Source organism: Etheostoma cragini, chromosome 17 (assembly GCF_013103735.1).
Source record: "Etheostoma cragini isolate CJK2018 chromosome 17, CSU_Ecrag_1.0, whole genome shotgun sequence".
Taxonomy (NCBI): Eukaryota; Metazoa; Chordata; class Actinopteri; order Perciformes; family Percidae; genus Etheostoma; species Etheostoma cragini.
In genome coordinates this window covers 21,831,563-21,853,739 of record NC_048423.1, presented here as the reverse complement: position 1 = coordinate 21,853,739, position 22,177 = coordinate 21,831,563, and the positions used below count along the sequence as shown (strand labels likewise).

The window sequence follows — 22,177 nt, the reverse complement described above, 5'->3', positions numbered from 1 at the left end:
AACATTAATTACCTTGCACTCCTCAAACACCCACTCCTGTGGTCCCTCGGTACGCAGTTTCTGGATGTACTGGAACATGTGGAAGATGATGTCCTCAACGTGCACTGCAGTTATAATATATAAAAAAACAAAACTCACTGAACAGTATCTACATTTCATTTACTCATGCATACACAAATCTAAATAAAAGAGAAATAATCTCAACCACATGCAAAGCACAACAGCATATGGTAAATGAGCTACGGTTAATGTAGAGTCGGCTGTACTACTTACAGAGGCCCTCCTCAGTCAAGTCCACATTGATGATAAAGAACATGAATCCTCTGGCTCCTTCTTTCTGCCCTCCCACTAGTGTGTTCACCCAGCCTGAAAAAAAATTAATCATGGTCATTTTCTGTCAAACGTAACATAAGAATGAAAATTGAACATCTTAATAAGTTTAATACTACATCTTGAAAACTAAATACATCAAATCATAAAATGGGACTTATTCAGCATTTTATTCTGTAAATGGTCATTATAAAAAAAAATGTAAACAATATTTAAATTCAACAACCTTTGTGTCCTACCTTTAGATTTGAGCTCAGATAACAGACTTCCGGGTCCTTCATGACCAATCAGATGTCCCAGATAATGTCCTGGGTTAGATTTGTAGTACTTCTGTAGGTCTGGGATGGGGAAAGTCACATACAGGTTCCTGATGTCTTTTATAGGCACCACTTTGTAGAATTGCTGTGAAAAAAACGTGTTACTTAGGTGACTCATAGTTTAGAAAACATTTTTTGATGAGTCATGATGTAGTGCCTAAATACATTTTCCCACTATCTTTTCAGATAGAGAACAGCCAATCAGGATGGTCTAACTGGGTTGAAAACTCATTAAATATTGACTATGGCCATACATTACAGTAAAGAGTGTTAAGTGTGAGAAGCATTGGCAGGGTAAGTAATACTCACTTTGAGGTGTTCTTCCTGAAAGGGGTGCTCAGGGAATTCTGGGATAGGTACGTTCTTGTTCTCCACTTCTCCAAATAGCTTAACCACCATGGAGGTCAACTCGTCTAATGATTCTATAGGAAAAGAGGAAAAAAGCACAGATTTACGTAAGGTAATAGGCAACAAAGAAGCTCATATGAATGCAAAGAAGACCCAATGAAACGTTTCAACAGTATAAAACAAAGGATAGATTTTAACATTGCATTCATTGAAACTATTACAACTATAATACTTTGACCATCAATATAGTATTTCCAGAATGCACAAAACGCTTCCATTCCAATGATATTTCTGACAAACAAATGCACAATAAAGCTCACTAGACATTGAGCTATTAAGTAACAGCGCCACTTGGACCTATTAATTGTGCTTGGATGTTCTTCTAAGCATTTACCTGTATGTCTCTTACAAGTCAGATGAGAAAGCTTTGCCAATTATAATGAACATGAGTGACAATTCTTTTAATAACAGATAGCTCTTCATTTAAGAACAGACACAAAATAGCACTGTTTATGTATTGATTTGATTTGATTTATTTAATTGCATTAAGAATGCCTTACATAGGAAAAGACATCCAATACAATCAAGGATAAAAACACAATAAAGTCCAGGGCTTATTTCCATTGTGGTCCTTAGCACAACATCAGGGCAAGACAAGACCCTTACAGAGTGTGTGATAAACATTGACATGATACAACATTTTACTTAAATAAATAGAAAACGGTATTTTGCCTTTTGTTCTATTCCTTAACCCTCTCTAATACTGACTGTCTTTTTGAAAGCGTTAAGCATGGAAATTACTTTAATTTGCCGATCTAACTTATTCCACTCAACTGCCCATATATAGGCAAAGGTTCTTTTTCCTAACATTGTCTTAAAGCTATGGGTTACAGGTCAGATATAATGCTTACCTTAGTTATAAGGCATGATAATTTTTTTTTGACACTACCAAATAATATTTAATAGATCATGGCAAGTCTTGACATAGTAACACAAAACTCAACAGGGAGCCAAATTATGATCTACCTAAATGAGACCTATGGCCCAAGCTCAGAATTAATCTTATAAATGTATTCTGTGCTGTTTGCAGCCTCTCTTTAAGTCGGATTGTTAGGCCTTCAAACTTCTAGAGTGGATTGGTGTTTATGAGACACTAGAAGTCCCAACTCATCAGCGTACAGAAATAGTTCACATGAACAGGAGTCTGCCATGTCATTAATGTATGTTAAAAATAAGGACGGATCTAGAATCCTTCATTGACGAACATCGCATTTAACAACATGAGATTCAGACAGCACTCCCCTAAGACCACCTGTTGTTCCCTCCCTGGTAGGTAAGACCTAAACCACCTTCAGGTGGAGCTGTCCGCCCCTACGGCCTCAAGTTTGGCAATCAGTCTCTCATGATTCACCACATCAAATGCCTATTACAGATCCAGTAACACCATTCCACAGAGATTTCCATTATCTGTATTATTTGGTAGAATGTGACTTCCTGAATCCGGATTGGAATTTAAACGTGGTTATTTTTATTCATGTATTCGTTAGATTGCACATTGAGAAATTCATTATTTTGCAATTAAAATAGGTGGTATGTGGCACCCTAACATAGACACATTATTAAAAATCCTTCTGAGATTAACAATAAAAAAAAAATGTTTTATTGACAATAAAAAAATGTAAGCCCATCTTTGAGAAGCCCATGTTGCCTTTTATTTTCAACTCTACAATATCATGTAGTTTGAGATATTTGTTTCTGTCCTTCTAACATAAAGACTGTTGTAGACAAAATGACAGGAAATGTTGCTTTACTTTTACCACAAAGGAAGCAGAGGTTTGTGAAGTGTAAATTACAGAAGATTACAAAAGGTCAAAACTAGTAAAAGGCCAATGGGAAGATATTTTTACAAACCTTGATCACCTATGTTATAGTAAACCATGGTAAAAATGTTGACGGTAACAATTACCCTTTTCAATTAAAATATTCTTATTATCGCGATTGATTACCACGATGTGGAAGCACTGTGTTTAATCCTTCCCAGCTTCAGAGGTTCCTGAAGTTGCTCAGACAGGAGAATGGAAATAAAGTAGCAGCGGACATTTTTCTTTTCTTTGTTAAAGTGATGCGTGGAGCCCAAAAACTGAGTTAAAACTATTCTGTAGCTCGCTAAACTGTGTTTGACTGCCTTGATATCTTATATACATCTTCTTATGATAACATGTGTTCTGTTTCATGTTGAAGTTTAGCCCATGTTACGACCTGACATTTATTTGGCGGGAGGGGGGGGAGAGAGATTATCGCCTTGATAATGTTGCTGTCTCTTACTGCATAGCTGATAGATTTGCATATTGTTGAATATAACTTGTGCAGCCACGTGTTGATATTCAGGTTGTGTTTGGGCAATTTGCTAGCAAGGTGCAATCGCCAATAAACAGACTAGCGCTGTGGAGCCACGTGCTTAGCTATAAAAAGATGTAAATGACTGTTTGCACCGTCGTGGATATGTCTGCTGTAATAGATGTGGCTTATTCTCAGATTGTAAATGTAAATGTAAATGTGCTGTATTTATATAGCGCTTTTCCAGTCTTAACAACTGCTCAAAGCGCTTTTAAATCTACAGGAAACATTCACCATTCACACACATTCATACACTGTGGCCGGGGCTGCCGTACAAGGTGCCACCCGCTCATCAGATATACACTCACACACATTCACACTCCGATGCGCAGCACCGGCGGCAACTCGGGGTTCAGTGTCTTGCCCAAGGACACTTCGACAATGACTGCAGGGGCGGGGATCGAACCACCAACCTTCCGATTGGCAGGCAACCACTCTACCACCGAGGCACAGCCGCCCCTTAAGATTGTGTTACTGAGTATGTTACATCTATGTTAATTATTACAGAGAAGTTAATGTAGTATGTTTTTGTATTTTGTAATTTGTATTGTTTCTCGTTATATGGTGGCTATAACATTTAGTTTTGGTAAATGTTCATAGTAAGTCAAATTATTTGCTTATATTTCAGAACCACATCCAACTTCACATGTAACGTGACATACAACAAACAAATAAATAAATAAATAAAAACTAAATATAAAATAAAATAAATCTTCCTGGATCTCAAAGTCAGACATCTCTGGTTCAAGTTCTTCCCAGACCCCCTACAGCAGGCCAGTGTATCAATAGCCAGTTTTCAATAGTTTTTACAAGCCTATAACTTTGTAATATAATAACCACTGTTATACTTTTTTTAAACTATTTTAGCTTGTGCTATTTCATTGCTTTGCTTTAACAAATACTACAACCAGCATTAAATATAAATTAAATTTAACAAGGCACAGCATCACACAATTGATTTTACAAGGAGCCTTTGTATAGTTACTTTAAATCATACTAATATTGTAAACTATAGTTTATATTTAAATTGTGAAATATTATGGTTTAGGCCATATAAACAAAGTCATACATGACTGTGTGCTGCATGGTTTGTTCCTCTTTGTTCTCTTGTGTAACTGACAGTACAAGGGGTTGACAAGACTCAGTGTGCAACATTTAAACAGGATGTTTGTGAGAGGCTAATTCTTACCTCTTCCTAACACACACAGTCCCATGAGGTTGGAGGAGTAATATGTAGAATGAAACTTCAGGAGCTCCTGACGGATGTCAATCCCATCTTGGGACGGCCGGGTCTCAAGGGTCAATTTGTTACCTAAAATGATTGAATGAACAGTGAAAATTTGTTTTTCAAAAATCATACCAAAACTTCTCCATGACAAAAGTACACATGTAATGATCATGTTTTGCTAGTTCTACACAACTAGAAATAATTTAAGTTCACTTTCACTCTCTAAATGCAATTATCAATTTAGTTTGAATAACCAAATCCACAAATATGAGCAGTGTATTGAGTACAGTGCATCATGGGGAATGGAGAGATAATGATCAGTGTATTCTAAATAGAGAAACAATCGTTGTTCCACCCTGTGCAAAGGATGCAGACACAGATATATGTCAGCAAGGTTTTCTTGAGAACTGCATTTAAATATTCAGGGCACTAAAATATAAAACTTTTATAAACTTTTTAAACGATTATTCATTTCAAGACACATCACTCTGATCTGGAAATTCCCTGGCCCAAAGAGTAAAGTCTCTTTTCTGCCATCAGAACGGTTACATGTTACCTGAGTGAATCTTAATGGTTATAATTAGGATGCACAAATGTGTTAAAGATGTCAAAGAACAAAGCTGTAGCATGTAAACAAAACGGTGGGTTGAATTGCATGAATTGCTATAGAAACACCATCATGTTCTTTTGTTTACCAAACAGGACTAAAGTGAGGTACTATATTGCCAAATATCTAAACGGAAAAAAAGTGAGATTACCATATTTTGTGTTGCAATTACAAAGCAGGCTGAGGTGCTACATAAATACTATGAAAGTATCAAAACACTGAATCCACAGAGGAATGCGTGGGACCTTTAATAGTGTAAATCTCTGTGGGGCATGACACTTCCTTAAAACACTGCATAACCCTATATAAATTAAAATATTACAAAACCTAACTTTTTTTATTTTACATTAATATGTAAATAGTCCAGTGGACTGGACCATAATATGCATAATTAGATCGTCTTGCCAATACATGGTACTTTTGTTTAAACATTCAGTGTTTTTAACACAAACTATTCCAATTCAATTGTGTAGTGTAGACTGACACTGACAGATGTGATCAGGTCTACATATCACGGAGGCAGACAGTAATAGGCAGAAGGTCAGAATGAAACATATGATACAGTTGAATTGAGCACTGGTGGCAACTCTCAAGATTTTCTACCTGTTCCAAATTTACTGAAGGGGTGGTCAGGGTTGCCAGTGGCCTTTTCTAACTGGAACAGCCTCCAGGCGTCATTCATCAGGTTCTTCTCGTGCTCAGAGTCCACAGCATTCACCTCCCGTTCCTTACAGCTCTCATCAAAAAGTGGACACAGGAAGAATTGGGCAAACCTACAGAGGTTGCAAAATGACAGTAAAGGAAACATTTAGCAGTATAGTTCATTATTAGCATTAGTTTACAATTAATAAACTTTTAGGCAGATAATATTACTTAAGACTGTATACACTTTTTGTAGTTTTTTGAACTTTCATTATCATTTTAACACAACTATGTATTCTTTAACTCGGACTAAAGCTGCCGTTTTTATTTGTATCTATTGTTGTGTGGTTTGTGTTTTATATTCTTCATGTGATGTCTTCCTGCTGCATACAAATTGCCCTTTTGGGACAAAGAAAAACCTCAACAGAACAGAGTACAAAGTGAGAGCAACTGCCAAGCAAATGAGGAGAGAAACACGCACACACAACATTTGAATGTATTTAAAGCTACGCCCCAAGTCAGCTTTTGCAGTAGATTTGAAGGTTTATGCAACAGATTTACGCAAGTCATATCATCTGACAAAAAAAGTATTTGAATCTTTATTATGAGGTTCTTGTGGCTGTTAATTCTAGTCAGATGAACCCTCCAAAATGTGTTTGTTCAGCCCAAATTAGAGAGTCTTGAACAAATAATCTTGCTTTTAACGTGTTAATGGCCAAATAAGAATTTAAATACAGTCATTCTGATTAGTTTAGCAAGGGTATGGTTATAATAATGGGTCCAGCTAACAACACATATGATCCTTTCAGACACAATGCTATATCATCAATATTTCAAAATACTCTTCTGCACCGTCCTTTCCTACCACTACAGTCCAAATGGCCTTCACAATTCACTGGTGCAGGTGAACATTTAGCCCACACAAACAGGTTCTTGCTAGTCTATCATTCATTTACAAGTAGGTAAGCTTATCCAAATAGGTTAGATTCTGACACCGGCCAACTGTCTTCTGCAAACCACACAGCTGGCGTGGGAGCAGAGACCTTGCAAGGTTGATGACATCAGTCACACACTGACGTCTCTCGCCTGAGTGGGGGGTAGGAACTATGCGGATGTTACAAGAGAACACAATGCAGCTGGGTCTGGTAACCAAAGACAGACAGAAAACGACCAGGCAGCTCACTTGGCTTAACACCAGGACTCTTAAGGAAAACATTGTATACTGATAAAATAACAAGCACTTAGGCACAGAGATAATATCTGTATTTATTGTACAAAGGCATTGGTTGCCTAAAAGGAAAGAAAAGGACTTGCAACTTTTACCTGATGTATGAAATGTGGGGGACAAGATTTTAAGGACTAGTCAAACTAATTTGACCACGAGTTGCTGCTTGCACCCCATTTCAATAATTGCATTTTGTCTTGTCTTCTTCCTTTTAGCAAGTCTATTGTAACATCTCGCCAGGGACTACAGATAACAACTAGCCTTTTTGCAAATTCTTGCATATTTACAGCAATGTTCATAAATATGTACTGTTGCTGTCAAATAAAAAAAATAAAAAACATTTGTAGAGAACAAGTGTGACACCTAAATTGAACCGCACTCTAGTTCACTTGGAAGTGAACCGAGACTCGTGTTTTTAAGTGGACCAGAGTTTGGATGAGCTTTCACACTGCCCCAAACGAACCGGACTATCCTACCAAACGCTCCAGGGTTCGTATTAACAGACCAAACAAGGTAGTTCTGAAAGCAACCTAATATAAGACAAGTTACTTTTTGTACATGGCAAAATGAACAGGAAAGTACCTATCTAGTGCTCCTTCCAAGTGCTCATGGGATACGTCAAAGTAATAGTTGGTATGCTCTCCACTGGTAAAGGCGTTGGAGCTGCCTGCATGCTCGCTGAGGAACTGGCTGTACTCATTCTCCTTGGGGTACTTCTTTGTTCCCAGAAACAGCATGTGCTCACAGAAGTGTGCCAGGCCAGATATGTTCCCTGGGTCCGATAATGAACCTGAAATTCAACAAGAATAGCCACAGAAAATCAGTTGATGAAGTTGTAGCTTGCAGCAGGGGGATGACTTTGCAATGCAGTAAGCACGTACAGTAAAGGGAATAGGTCTGTTAGCCTATTTGACCGAAATCTATTCATGTTCCTGTTATTTCTGACAATTTGATAAACAAAATGTATATCATGCTTGAGTAAATAAAACCCCAATTATAAAAACTGGTTCAAATGTATGTATATATTGTTAATAAATCACCAAATAATCAATTGCCATTTTTAATCTCAATACATGAAATTTTTTGTGCTGGCAATTTTCCTTCCTTCATGGGTCTGGCTAAAACCTCTTTGGGGGGCACCAACAATTTCTCTATGCAGGACAAACCCGGTATTGTTATGTTATTATTCAAACAATTACTTTAATTACCACATAGAAACAACATATTAATAATATGATCCAAATAATTAAGAGCAATCTTGCTCATTGTAACATTTTTCCTCACTTTCACTATCGCTGCAACTCTGCCTCTTTATCAGAAAGAGTTGCCCGCCAGCGGATGCCGACAAAGAAATTCACAATATCTGTGATCATGTTAAGGGCAGTGCAGAGGCCAAAGCAGGGAAGACGTATGATGTTTTTAAAATGTCATTGTCCACAGAAAACGTGGTATTAAGTATTTCATCATCACCATCATTTCCTCCTCCTGCAGTAAATGCAATCTACTACTGCTGAGTCAGAAATGACATATAGATGGAAGTAAAAAAATTGTCATATATTTTTTCTGGGCAGCCATCTTATATGTAAATGAGACACCAGGTAGGCAGACAGTATTGTGTTTTGGGGTGTATTCATGGCTACATGAATACTAGCTAACGAGATTTTATAAAATGCTTACCGTAGGCATTGCAAAAAGAGTAGGGCCAGTATTGAGGCTGTGTAATTATGGCAATCTGCAAAGTACACAATTTGATCCCATGCATTTTACTAAAACATGGACTACTTCCCTAGCCTACAAGGCAAATATGTAGTTACATTTTGTGCATAAATTTACTCTATTGCTTTCCAAAGGTAAGGAAAGCCAAATGAAAAAGCATGACCACATGGCAAGGTAAAAGTGATGAAAGCCCTTTACCTATGTGAACATCCAACGCAGCTGAAGATTTGTCTGTTGTTGGGTCACTGATGAGCATGGCCTTCAGGCCATTGGTAAACTCCAAACCCCTGTAAACCCGTTTGTCCTCGGGAGAGCGAATTATTTCACTAACCACCCTATTCACAGCCTGGTCGGTCATTCTGAGTGGCAAGGATGACACCAGCCTTCAGTGGAGGGAATTAAATGTACAGTCAAAGTTTAGTCAAAGTAGTCAAACAGTCTGTCTCGCCATGTTTATTTTCTGATCTGATCTTACATGGTGGTCTGGGGAGATTTTAGTATTGAGGGCGATTCGAATATCTTTTTTTGGTAAGACACAGAACGCCTTTGGGACAAAAATCCTATCTGACATTTTTTGTGGGACAAAACACTGCGTATATTATACAAAAACTAGATTCAGCCACAACTCACAAAACAACCACCACTAGTGTGTCATTCAGGGGTTTAACTGATGTTCGGTCAATTGGACATTCACTTCAGAATCTATTACAGTGCAGCAGTTACATGCACCCGGTCACATATTTAGGAAAGCGGCTGCTGTTGGCAAACTTTGGTTTATGTAGACCACCTTTAGAGGATTATGACGTGGTAATGAACAGGTCTGAAATACAACCCTTACGAACTTGGATAAAGTTTGCTACAACGTACTGCTTGTATAGGACAAAGTACCGTCAGCTAGCGAGACGTAAACGTTAGTAATAACATTTTCCTAAAAAAAACAAAAACAATATACTGTTAGGAAATTGACTGAAAACACGAATACATTTGCTTCGGCCAACACGGCAGGGATTAACGTTAGCTAGCTAGCTAGCTACCTAAAATAATCCCCCTTCACAGAAGGCAAATTTAGCGTTAGCTTGCTACATTAGCACTATAAACTCCAGAGAAGCGACCCATTATCAGTGGCAGTTGGCTTCGTTTTTCTAAGTGTGTGGTTAAGGTTTTATTTAATTCCATGTGGTTGTATTAGAATTACTCAATTATACAGAAGCTCCGAACAAAAACCGTTTTAGCTACACCCCAAGTAGCAACAAAGCTAACCGTTTCAGCCTACCCAGGGATTTTAATTTAGGGTCAACAAACCGGTTTTAGTGTTCTAACGTTCGCTAACGTTAGCCAATCGTTTGGTATGAAATATCTCAATTATTTTCAACAAAACGATACGACATTTGTCTGACAAAACTTACCTAAACTCTTGGATAAGACAGAAACAGTTGCCTGCTGACTGGATATATCTCGTAAACTGGGCCGTTCGGTTAATGCACTTAAACATACTTTGCGCCCATGAAAAACAAACCTTGGCTTTTACAGCGCCATATTTGAATAGGCGAAAGTAATCGAGCACAGAACAGAGCGTAGTTTGACATGGCATGTTATCAATTCTGCAATGATTTCACTGACTGATCCATGTGACAACGATAACGACAATGACCATCAATTAAATAGTCAAAGTTAAAGTGACTGGAACCGGGCAAAATGTCTATCATATTTAGGAAATTATGTCGTGTCATTGGTTCTGGTATCGATTAGGTACCCTGCGTTTGGATTTCCGTTTACGTTCAGCGTGTCAAAAATAGGTTTTCCAGTTTTTGCCCTACGCATTCTAGTTACTGTGGGAAATTACCATAATGCAAAATTATCAAATAAATATGCTATACAATACAAGGTGGATAGATTTTTTTTCAACAGCTACTGAAGTATTTAAGTAAGATTTTTTGGGGTATTCTGCACAATTATGGATAACATAATTGTTGGGAGTTGGAGAGGTTTGCCATTTCTTGTCACATTGCATATTCTAAAAAATATGCAGGATGAACATGGCAATACAAAGAAATAGTTTATGTAAAAACAAATTAGAGATTTTAACTTTGTTCTGCACACGTGCTCTTTGATTTTGGGTGTGTGTATTACCGGTATGTGCATGTACAGTCCATGCGTGGGTTGAGTTGTCGTTGTGTAGCCAGTAACATTGCTGTCATCAGACAGCCGTTAGATGGCGACAGATTCCTTTACTTGTTCAAAGACAGTCACTGGGTCCATCTATCACTTGATTCATTGAGGGAGCAGTTACACTTGTCATCTGAAACTCTACAGTTGGAAAATAACTGCTGTAATCATATTGTCTTACTTTTTACTAATAGGCCTAATGACAAAACACAGGTTATAATTATATTAAAGCGCCCCTTTAAAGAATAGACAGTAAAAGAAAAGGGAACTGATTTGAGAGCGACGTTCATGGGATGATGGTGCGTTCATGGACATCGGAAAAACAGGCCCGTTCGAGATGAACTGCTCCTCGCCTGTAAGGTGTACGAGAGCAGGTGGCAGCAGCCGGGGTAGGTGACAAAAATCCGCGATAAAGTCGGACAGTTTCCAGCCGATTCATGCAGCCTTTAGACTGAACAGGAAGTGACAGAAACACTGTGGTCCGATTCCAAATTAATTAAATGTTATCAGACCCATATCAGCTTGTACACAGTCTCCAGTTGTTTTAATTATGACAGAGTAGCTCTCAAAATGCACTACATGTGATTTGTTGCTAATGTTAATTAACAACAGGCATAGGCTATATGATCCGTAATAGAACAGATTTAGTCTCTCTGAGATCTTCACGTTAGGCTATTTACAGCCACACGTGTCCTGTACAGAATGAGCCAAAGTTAGCAGGTAAAACACTTCCGGTTCAAACACGTTACACAATGTGAAACGTCATCATGTTGCGTTTCAACCTATCAGCTGTTAAATCAACTGAGAAGCCGGCGTTTCCCAGCATCGATTCTGCGCGGACCGGGCTCATAACGGGGGCGTTCCCTGATATTCCCAGTTGAATGAACGCAGCATAATACCCACTACCTCTGTAAATCACTCTGAACTGGACAGTGATCAGATCACCAGAGAACCTTAAGGACAATGGAGAAAACAACCAGCAGATCAACCAAGAAAAAAGTTGTAGTGGTGGGCGGTGGTTTGGTAAGAAGATCCAATTAAAGTGATGAATCAATGTATTGTACCTCTTGTCTTATGATCTCTTGACTGCACATGGACTTGAAGAAAATTAAGGTTACAAAAGAGTGTTTAGGTATGGATGCGGCTTGTGTGGTGTTTTTATTGTTAAGTTGATGGATATCCAGTAAGCACACATATGTTGCCACAAAGGTACAGTATGCGTGCTTACTGGGTATTTTATAATTATGTGTAAAAGTGCAAAGCACAGTGATTTTGGCAAGTTGTTCAAATAACTGTCTTTATTCCCCTTCATCCTTAAGGTTGGGGCACTGAATGCCTGCTTCTTTGCCAGAAGAGGCTTTGATGTGGAAGTCTTTGAAACTCGGGAAGGTATTATTCAAAACCCTCTTTAAACCCTACATTTCTGACTAAATAACATTCACATCACATCACTCTTCTCTGTAAAGAATATGCCCACACATCAAAATTTCAATAAGCTTGAACAGTGAACACACACACACACACACACACAGACACACACACACACACACACACACACACACACACACACACTGAGGTTAAAAACTCATATTTTTTTCAAAAGATAACTTAAATTTCACAAGATTAACACAGCGTTTTTGGTCAGATATCCGGAAAGCCAAAGTTGTGAAAGGAAGAAGCATCAACCTGGCGTTGTCTCATAGGGGCCGGCAAGCATTGAAGCATGTTGGAATGGAGGAGAAGGTATGATGATTTAAATATTCACTGTTTAACTAAGAGGCAAGGCAAGGCAATTTTATTTGTATAGCACATTTTAGCCACAAGGCAATTCAAAGTGCTTTACATAAGACAATAAAGAGCCGTTAAAACAATAAAATACGAGAGTAAAAGTTAATGTATAGTATATGAAATTAAACATTACAGAGCAGTTTAAAAACGACAAAAAACAAAAAAGCAGATAAGATTGTCATATAATTTAAACAATGCAACTTCAATATGTAAAATTAACAATTATTTAAAAAAAGGCAGCATCAAAAAGAGAGGTCTTCCGCCTGGATTTTAAAGAACTGAGAATTGAGGCGGACCTGTCAATTTTCCTGTACTCAGTGAAGCATTTTGTGGAAACTCCAAAACTTTGTTGACCAGGTAGGCCCTCTATACAGGCAGAACCATATTTTTTTACCATCTCATCCACCACGTGCCCCGCATGATCATGTGAATTTGTACTCTGGTTACCTACAACCAAAAGTGGAAGTACTGCTCTTTACACTACAACATAGTCATCGCTATAAGGCGTAGTTTAATCATGGCAAACTTTGCAAAATCCTGAACAGCTCCAACTGTTTCTTGTAGATTTTACCATAAAATCTATTTAACACCAACTTCGGAGAAATTCTCAGAAATGTATTTGTTTCCTGGTCAGAAATACCCCCAGAATGGCCACAGCCCTAATCTCACAAAAACAAACCATTGTCATACAGTTTCAACAGTGCAATTTCAGTATAAGAAGTGAACAATTATTTAAAGAAAGGCAACATCAAAAAAGAAAGACCTTTTGCCTTGATTTAAAAGAACTGAGAGTTGCGCAAGACCTGCAGTTTTCTGTGAGCTTGTTCCACATACTGTATGTGGAGCATAAAAACTAAGTTGCTGCTTCCCCTTGTTTAGTTCTGACTCTTTTCACAGAAAGCAGACCTGTCCCAGGCGACCTGAGAGGTCTGGTTGGATCATAGTGTAGTAGCAGATCAGTAATGTAGTTTGGCCCTAAACCGTATTGTGATTTATAAACTAGCAAAAGTATTTTGAAATCAATTATTTTAGGCACAGGAAGCCAGTGTAAGGACTTCAGAACTGGAGTGATGTGATCCACTTTCTTGGTGTGAGTTCTGGCACTTCCAGTTATTTTTTTTTAATGCACATACTCCGTTGTTGTAGTGGACTATAGTCCCCAGGCGATATGGTTATGTAAATTTGAGTGCCATCTGCATAAGTTTGGTAACTTATTTTGTAATTTTCCATAATTTGAGCCTGTGGACACATGTAGATGGTAAACAGAAAAGGCCCCGGAACGGAGCCTTGGGGAACTCTGAACGTCATATTTGCATGCTCAGAGGCATAATTACCTATAAACACAAAGTAGACCCTGTTCTTTAAAGAAGATTCAAACCAGTTTAGTACTGAGCCAGAAACGCCAACCCAGTTTTCCAATCAGTCTAGTAATATGTCATGGTCGACCGTATCAAATGCAGCACCAAGATCAAGTAATACTAAAACTGAAATTTTGCCACTATCTGTTTAAGTGGATGTCATTAAACACTTTAACAAGAGCCGTCTCAGTGCTGTGGTGTGGTCAATGTGATATTGGCCTCTAGTCCATTAGTGACGTAGCTAGATTGTTCTTTTTTAAGAGTGGCTTGATTACTGCAGTTTTGTAGGGCTTTTGGGAAGATACCTGAGAGAAAAGAAGTGTTTACAATCTTTAGAATTTCAGAAGCCAAACGATTCAAAACATTTTTGAAAACATCTGATGGTAGAATATCAAGATGTTTTTTTTTTTAAATGTGTTGATTTAAAACTGTCTCCAGACTTGTGCAAATCAGGAAAAAGAGTGATTGAAAGAAGATGGGCTAGTGGATAACAAATTAGAGTTTAGGCAAGAGTGTAAAACCCCCCACAAAAATCGCCAAAAGGAAAACCAAATAAGGATATGTATATTAACAGTACACATGATCTAATAAGAAATGCATACAATTATTAGGCAAAAAAGTAGATGAACAGCAAAAGGCTTCACATTACACAACCTTAGGGTTTATGTTCTAAGAAGCCAATTATCCACCTTTAAACATGACTGAGCCTCTGGCATGGAAGATTACTGTGAGAGAAGGTGACTTACACAAGTCTCTTTGAGGCTTAGGCATGGAATGACTACAAAATAAAAACCTCAGACAAAACATTTAATTAAAATTTGTGTTTGATAAATACTGTATATGTCAAAATCTAACAAACTCAGATTTCTATATTGTTTTAAATCATGCATGGCAATGTACATAAAAAAATGTGTTGCATCGATAATTGGTTAAGAACCGAATCATTGGCCTCTAAATTAGAATTGAATCGTGAGGTTCCAAGAGATTCCCACCCCTTGAATTTGTTTTGCGTGAACACTGTGACAACACATATCCTCGACTTGATATGGAGGCACTGACGTTTGTCTAAACTTCGGAATTTTGTCTTTGAAGACGGAAGCAACGTCATTGCAGGCCTTGGTAGACAAAAGCGGAGATTATACTGTTACAAGAGGGTTTGTTAACCTATTGACGATATTATAGTCCATTGTGATGGTTGACCAGTATCACAATGGAGAGCCACCCTCGTGATACACGCCCCCCACCCTGTCAGACACACGATAAAAAACTAGCCAAGACACTTGCATTGGGAAAACAGCAGGTAATACTGTCTATTTACAGAGGACATTTAAATGATCGATTCTATGTTAACTGTTAGCTGCCCATGGTAGTAGAAGAAATACCCCAACACCCCCCTGACGCAAAATCGTTGTCCATCACAAAGTTTTACTGTAAACATCGTCAACTGCCAATATAGGGGACATCGCCCAACCGTAGGCCTTGTATTCTTAAGTACCAAATTATAAAGGGGAAGTCTCTCTTTATAGGTGTTATAATTGGACCTGGAGATTAGTTTTTAGCCCCTTGCGTTCAGCTTTCCGACACTCTTTATTCTGTTCTCACCGGTAGCATGTAACATTTCTCCAAGGAGATCCTTTCTAACCAGAGATAGCGTTGACCTTAGTAGGAGCAATGGCATCAAAAACATTTGTAATTTTACAGTTGGAATTATCAATAAACTCAGTGACTGAGACCCCAGAGAGGGCGGGTGTGGAGGAGAAAAGCTGAATGAATGATTCAATGGTGTTGTCAGTGATACATATCGTTTTCATATTATCTTTGTCTGGACACTTTTGTGCACAGATAAAGTAGCGTTAAAGAAAACACAGGGATGATCAGAGAGAGCAACGTCAGTCACAACCTTGGAAATGTTCAGAACCTTGGACATAATCAAGTCCAGTATGCCCCTTATTGTGTGTGGCCCCTGTTACATGCTGAGTCATTCCAAGGTTCCACAGTCACTCTGTCCTGGGGGTTGTCAACATGAATGTTAAAATCACCAGCAATTATTAAACAGTCAAAGTTAATACAGATTATAGACAGCAGTTCAATAAAGTCATCAAAGAAGGTTGCACAGTATTTAGGTGGCCCGTAGATATTTAGAAATATAGCTTGAGGGGAGGACCTTAGCTTAAGAGCCAAATACTCAAAAGAAGCAACATTTCCACAAGGTATTTGCATACATTGGAATGAGCCAAACAAACCAGCGAAGTTAAGGGGCGCTGACTCTGAAAACAGCACTGTTATTATTAGGTTTCAGTTAAAATCATAAAATCTAGATTGTGATTAATAATAAAATCATTTGTTAAAAATGGTTTTCCTACCAAAGACCTGACGTTTAGCAAGGCTAGTGTTTTCATTTTTTGGGACAGGCTGTGGCTGACAAGGAATCAATGCTAAATTTTTGACCATTCTTTTTCTATTATCTATCATAACATGAATTCATTCAAAAAGTCATGAGTGCCACTAGACATGCAGCCTGGACCTGGCACATATCAAATACAATTATTTCTCTCAGGGCTGCAGGGGCCAGGTGACCCCAAGTTGCTTGTTCATATGTCCAAAAGATGGAGAAATAAAGAAACAAGAAAGAAGAAACAAATTGGTAGCATATACGTATGTGCGTCTATTATTCCTGCCCTTGTTACCGTATAATTCCTCATAAACCACATCATAGACCAAGGTGGATGCAAGTTGCTGGTAACCCCTAATTTTCTGTTCAACTGGATTTCTAATAATGAAATATTAGAGATGTGGCCGAGCCCAAGGGAATCTGTCCACTCAGCTTTCCTTGCTGGCAGGCCGCTCAAAATGATTTATTCTGGCATCTGAGGTCAGCACTATTTTTTTGTTCGTCCACATTTGCTGCACTGAGCATGTTATGCTTGCCTCAGAACTCTGCCTCAGGCCTTTACACTTGCATAACTTTTCAGCATGACAAAACAAGGCCTGCTTTACGAGGTTTTAAGGGCAGATTCTGGCTGACCACATGGACTCGCTGGCCTGTCCCTGGCACGATTCCCTGCAAGATCCACTTAGCCGTTGTGTAAATTGAGACTTAAAACATAGATTTTTGCCAATGCAAAGTATAACACAATACAGAATAATGCATTCTAAATGTCTATGCATGTCATTTTTAAAGTTTCATACCCTGTATTAATCTTTTTTCCTCAGATTGTCTCCAAGGGGATCCCCATGTATGCAAGAATGATCCATTCCGTGAGTGGGAAACAGTTTGCAATCCCTTATGGCAGGAAAGGCCAGGTAAGAGGGCCATTGTTATAATGTAAATGTAAATGTACAGTATTTATATATCGCTTTTCTAGTCTTATCAACTACTCAAAGCGTTTTTACATCCCACAGGAACCATTCACCATTCACACATAAGTTCACAATAATGTGAACTAATACTTTATTATGCAAAACAAAGAAAGAGCCGGGACAACTAAACTGACATATTGTCTCCTTGCCAATTGGAGGACTACGGTCGTTCACCAATGAACTAGACTTAATTTTTATTTTTTTGATTTTTTTGATGTCCTGCAACATAGCCATGCAGTGTTTCCTCTATGTTGATAGCGGCCCGCCACGGTAAAATGTCTGCCGCCATGGTATAGGACAGGCACAACCACTCAATCAGCTGTTTACAAAAAGTCAAAAATTCTTAACTACACGACTCTGCAGAGCCGTCTGCTCTACTGAACTCAAGCAAACTTGTATCACTCTTTCTCCCTGAGCAACTGGACCAGTGACAGGACGTCATCACCCGCGAAGTAATGGCAACCAAGTGAAAAAAAAGGGGGAGTACGACTTGTCACTCAACCTTAGGCAAAGTCACAAACAGCAACGAAAGCCGCAACATGAAATCCGCACTCACGCGGGTCCCGTGAAAAATGGCAGCTACAGTTTTTTGTAAATAGCATAATGGACACTAAATTTGATGAATCAGACCCCAGGTAGGACAAGAAGCTAATTTTAGCGAACGCTGCGGCCCCTCTGCCTCCCCGCTGCAGAAGACTCTGTATTCCTCTCACACGCTGTATTAGCTAGTTAGCTACGGTTTTAAAAGCATTTTCCAGGTTAGTGGGGGTGCAACATGAAAAATATAGCTATGTTCACTCAGTGTTTTGTTTCAGTGGTAAACTGTGCCTAAAATCAATTTAATTTTGATGTTCAAAAATACGTCAAAACGTTTTGGACGCTGAAAAAAATTCTAGAGGAAACACTGCCATGCATTAAAGGCAGGGTTGGTAATGTTAAAAAGCTAGCAAGATTTCAAAGTAGAATCTCCTCGGGGCCCATCTAATCCAGGGATGCCAAACACACAACCCGTGGGCCAGAACCGGCCTGCCAAAGAGTGGATGACTATGCAAAGTGTGAAAATTGCTGAGAAGTAATTAATTCCAACTCCAAATTTACAACTTTAATCTCAGAGAATATCCATGTTCTTTTTTCGAAAATTTAGTTTGAGTTTTTTCTTGGTATGTTACCCCTCTCTCCCTATAACTTTTTGTCCCCCTAATAGCCTTAAATGCTGTTGTAGCAGCAACATCAAGCTGACAAGAAACTCTTTCAGGAGTGCTTTACTGGTCTGGCCCACTTTAGATCAAATTAGGGGGTGTGGCCAATGAACTAAAATGAGTCTGACACTTTTTAATAGCACATAAGTTATTTATTATTGAGATCTCACATGCTGGGTGTGCATGGGTGTGTTCGGAAGCATGCACATATTTCAATTTTAATTTTAAAATATTCCCACCAAGAGCAAGCAATAGGCGACAGAGGACAGGGAAAAACTTCCTTCAAGACGCAGAAACCTCTAGCAGAACCATGGCTCAGGGTGCGCGGTCATCTGCCTCGACCGGTTGGGGGTTAATCTGAAAATAGTTTCTTTTATTCACACTGCTGGCAGTTTGGCAGAAATCACTTAATCTCACGGTGATTCACATGGATAAATAAGACAAAAATATACCCCAAAAAAGCAGTAAAAGCATGTAATGCAGGAGACAGAGAATAAATCCCGGAGGCTTTCTATTTCCTTTTTATATTAAAAAGTGTCGCAGTTATGTTTGTCAAGCTGTAGTACTAGTAGAATTTGATTTTGACACAGATTATTTTCCTTTTAGTACATCCTGTCAGTAGACCGTGCCAATCTAAACAAAGAGCTGCTAACAGGTAAGAACTTGTCTATTCTTCAGCCAAAGTAGCCTTGGCGCATTTACACTTTACACTACATTTATAAGGATTCTGATTAATGAATCTATAAAAAATAAAATTAAAAAGGATTTTCAGTTTCATATCTTAACTTTGTATTTTTATTTTATTTATCAGAACTTTAAAGTGCCCATATTCTGCTCATTTTCAGGTTCATAATTGTATTTTGAGGTTGTACCAGAATAGGTTTCCATGGTTTCATTTTCAAAAAAACACCGGATTTCTGTCGTACTGCACCTTGCTGCAGATCCTGTTTGGGTCTCTGTTTTAGCTACAGTGTGAGACATCACCCTTCTATACTAACTTTTCAAAGTTTGTATGCATTTGGAAGCACCAGAGACCCAAATTAACACCCCAAATCCCATTTTTTCCTAATATGTTCCCTAATAGTACATTATGCATTTTAAAAGAGAGACTTAATAACTATCTCTGCCACTGCAGCCACAAGTAACATCCATGGGTAACAGCTGTGTCCAAATTCCCTCACTTTTTACTATAAAGTGCACTATATTTACCCCATTTTATGGGGGTCCAAACAGTGTGAACTTTATGCACTGCATAGTAACCTGCAATATTACCTCAATGAAACACAATCAAGGTCAAGGTCAAGGTAACTTTATTATCCCCAAGGGGCAATTTGAATTACAGCCAGCAGTAACAATATCTTATCAAACCACAACAATAAACACAACTACAGTAGAGCATAATTTATAGCAATGTCAATGGCTACACCTTGCAGAGATGGTGCACAATGATGATGATCCACATGCAAATTGTAACCTTACCCACAGCAGACTGAAGCCAGATGTTAGTTGGTCTTAGTATGGTTTACTGGCCGGTTGGAAACGGACTATACAGGGATTAGAGAGTGAGTGAATGAGGTAGTGGTTCTGGACACAGCCATAAAATCAGTAAACCAAAATATCCATCCAAAGATTGCTAATATTAGCTAACATAAGCTGCCTGTAGTTTATAAAAAGCAGAGTGAAGATGTACTGTAGTAGCTAAAACCCTTAGTGTAATGAATTGAGCAAACATGCCTTTTAATATGAGGAATTAACTTTATTAGTTTGGATTCGCAAAAGGAAGAATTTCTTCTTTCAAAAGTGACTTACAGTAGTATTGCTTTAAAGGATCCCGGTCCACTGTTACAAACAGCATATTTTACAGTATTTTAATACATATCCTTAAATTTTTTTGAAAGCATTAGATGAGTTTGAAGTCTGTAACCTTAATCTATATTTTATCCCGGAACTGTGCACAGTGCTCAAAGTAAAAAGACTAACTCTTTCCTCCCACCAATCACCCTTAATTGGTTAGGTTGTTGTGCTAGTGAGCTGAGCCATATCGAGCGCAGATACTCCCAGTGCGTTACATTCTTCAAACTAAATGAGCATGTCTGGGGATGTGTCAGTCTTTTCAGGCTAAAAATTGTTGCCTATTATTTAATGAAGTGCCTCTGTGCACGCTTGGAGATCATGTGTGACAGCATGGTCCGTCTTTAATTATGTGTGCTGAAAAAGGGGCTGATGGCAAAGCCGCTGCTCTTATCAGTGCCGATCCAGGCTACTGGACTGGACATTGAGATAAAGAGATTTTTGGAAAAGGTGACAATCTCAACATCATTTTTTTCACAAAACCAGAAACACTGACTGCTAAGTTATGTTGTACATGAGATTCATGCTAATCAACTAAAGTCATTCTCCTTCAGCAGGGGTGAACGTGTAAACTGTTTGTTTACAGCCTGTTTCTTAACTGTCTCGTGACCCTGCTTTGTCATGCTTGCGTCTGTAATGTAAGCTCCTTTTCTAACATGTTGCTCCCACAGAGGCAGAGACGTATCCAAACACAAAGTTGAACTTTGATCACAAACTGCAGGATTGGAGTGCCGAAACAGGGCTAATGACCTTTGCCAGGTAAATAGTTCTGTACAACACACACACACACTTGAGTAAAAGTACTGTAAAAATAAAAGTCCTGCATTAAAAATAACATGCAAGTAAAAGTACCAAAGAAAAAAAGGAAAAATTCCCACATTTTAGAAAGAAGATAGAAACGACCAATCATTCTGTCAATCAATTTCACCACATCATACCGCCAGCGTGCACACACACACACACACACACACACACACAAACACACCAACAGCAGCAGAGACACGCACACACTATTTGGAGGGTAATCTTGGAGCAAGATCTGCTCATTTGGATTTTTTGCTTACTCTGGCTTTATTGATCCTGTCCCCTCGCCCGGCCTTGTACATGTTAACTAGTCTGGGACGGTGATAAACGTATTGCCTTTGAAGCCTCTGTGTGTGACATTTTAGTAACTTTTGTAATTGATTGTCCTTGAGGTAGGTTAAATGGGACACACAATTTCCAGCCCAATTAACACTGAAACACCTCCAGGTCTTTTCAGTTGTGGGTATTAGCATTCCCATGACGTGAATTGTTAAAACGGTATGCTGGAGCACACACTGTTTCATTTGATCACAGGGTTTTTACGCGGGTAGTTAGTTTTTTGGCAGTAAGCCATTTTCGAGTTTTCCGTCCCAGGGCCGGATTTAGTCATTTTGAGACCTAAGGCAAACCCAGGCATGGGGCCCTCCACAACCCTTGTTCTCCCCCTTTTCATTCCTTTTTTTCACTGTAGAGGAGCCAAGACCCGCTTATCTTTTCTCCATTCTTCATTTGCATGTAAAAGTTACTGCTTGTAAATCTGCGGCCCTCTTGATTTCTTGAAAAAACTCTGTCCCTGACTTGTTGTGGTCCCCTCTGCACTACTGAGCAGCGCTCTCTGTCT

General features: G+C 38.6%; 2 protein-coding genes across 4 annotated transcripts in view; one reads left to right on the top strand and one right to left on the bottom strand.

Annotated features, from left to right (window-relative positions):
- ide (insulin-degrading enzyme) overlaps positions 1 to 10,456 on the bottom strand; it is a 32,917-nt gene extending 22,461 nt beyond the window's left edge. For both annotated transcript variants that reach the window (XM_034899233.1, XM_034899234.1), the window contains exons 1-9: positions 10,217 to 10,456; positions 9,009 to 9,193; positions 7,677 to 7,884; positions 5,831 to 6,000; positions 4,582 to 4,704; positions 957 to 1,069; positions 570 to 732; positions 274 to 366; positions 13 to 104 (exon numbers count right to left, since the gene is read on the bottom strand). In XM_034899233.1, the coding sequence (XP_034755124.1) occupies positions 13 to 104; positions 274 to 366; positions 570 to 732; positions 957 to 1,069; positions 4,582 to 4,704; positions 5,831 to 6,000; positions 7,677 to 7,884; positions 9,009 to 9,193; positions 10,217 to 10,401 (1,332 nt within the window). In that variant the 5' untranslated portion in view covers positions 10,402 to 10,456. The remainder of the gene's footprint in view (positions 1 to 12; positions 105 to 273; positions 367 to 569; positions 733 to 956; positions 1,070 to 4,581; positions 4,705 to 5,830; positions 6,001 to 7,676; positions 7,885 to 9,008; positions 9,194 to 10,216) is intronic.
- A 1,417-nt stretch (positions 10,457 to 11,873) lies between these two features.
- LOC117960945 (kynurenine 3-monooxygenase) overlaps positions 11,874 to 22,177 on the top strand; it is a 23,014-nt gene continuing 12,710 nt past the window's right edge. For both annotated transcript variants that reach the window (XM_034899268.1, XM_034899269.1), the window contains exons 1-6: positions 11,874 to 11,999; positions 12,296 to 12,365; positions 12,622 to 12,719; positions 17,336 to 17,425; positions 19,288 to 19,336; positions 21,204 to 21,291. In XM_034899268.1, coding sequence (XP_034755159.1) covers positions 11,940 to 11,999; positions 12,296 to 12,365; positions 12,622 to 12,719; positions 17,336 to 17,425; positions 19,288 to 19,336; positions 21,204 to 21,291 — 455 coding nt within the window. In that variant the 5' untranslated portion in view covers positions 11,874 to 11,939. The remainder of the gene's footprint in view (positions 12,000 to 12,295; positions 12,366 to 12,621; positions 12,720 to 17,335; positions 17,426 to 19,287; positions 19,337 to 21,203; positions 21,292 to 22,177) is intronic.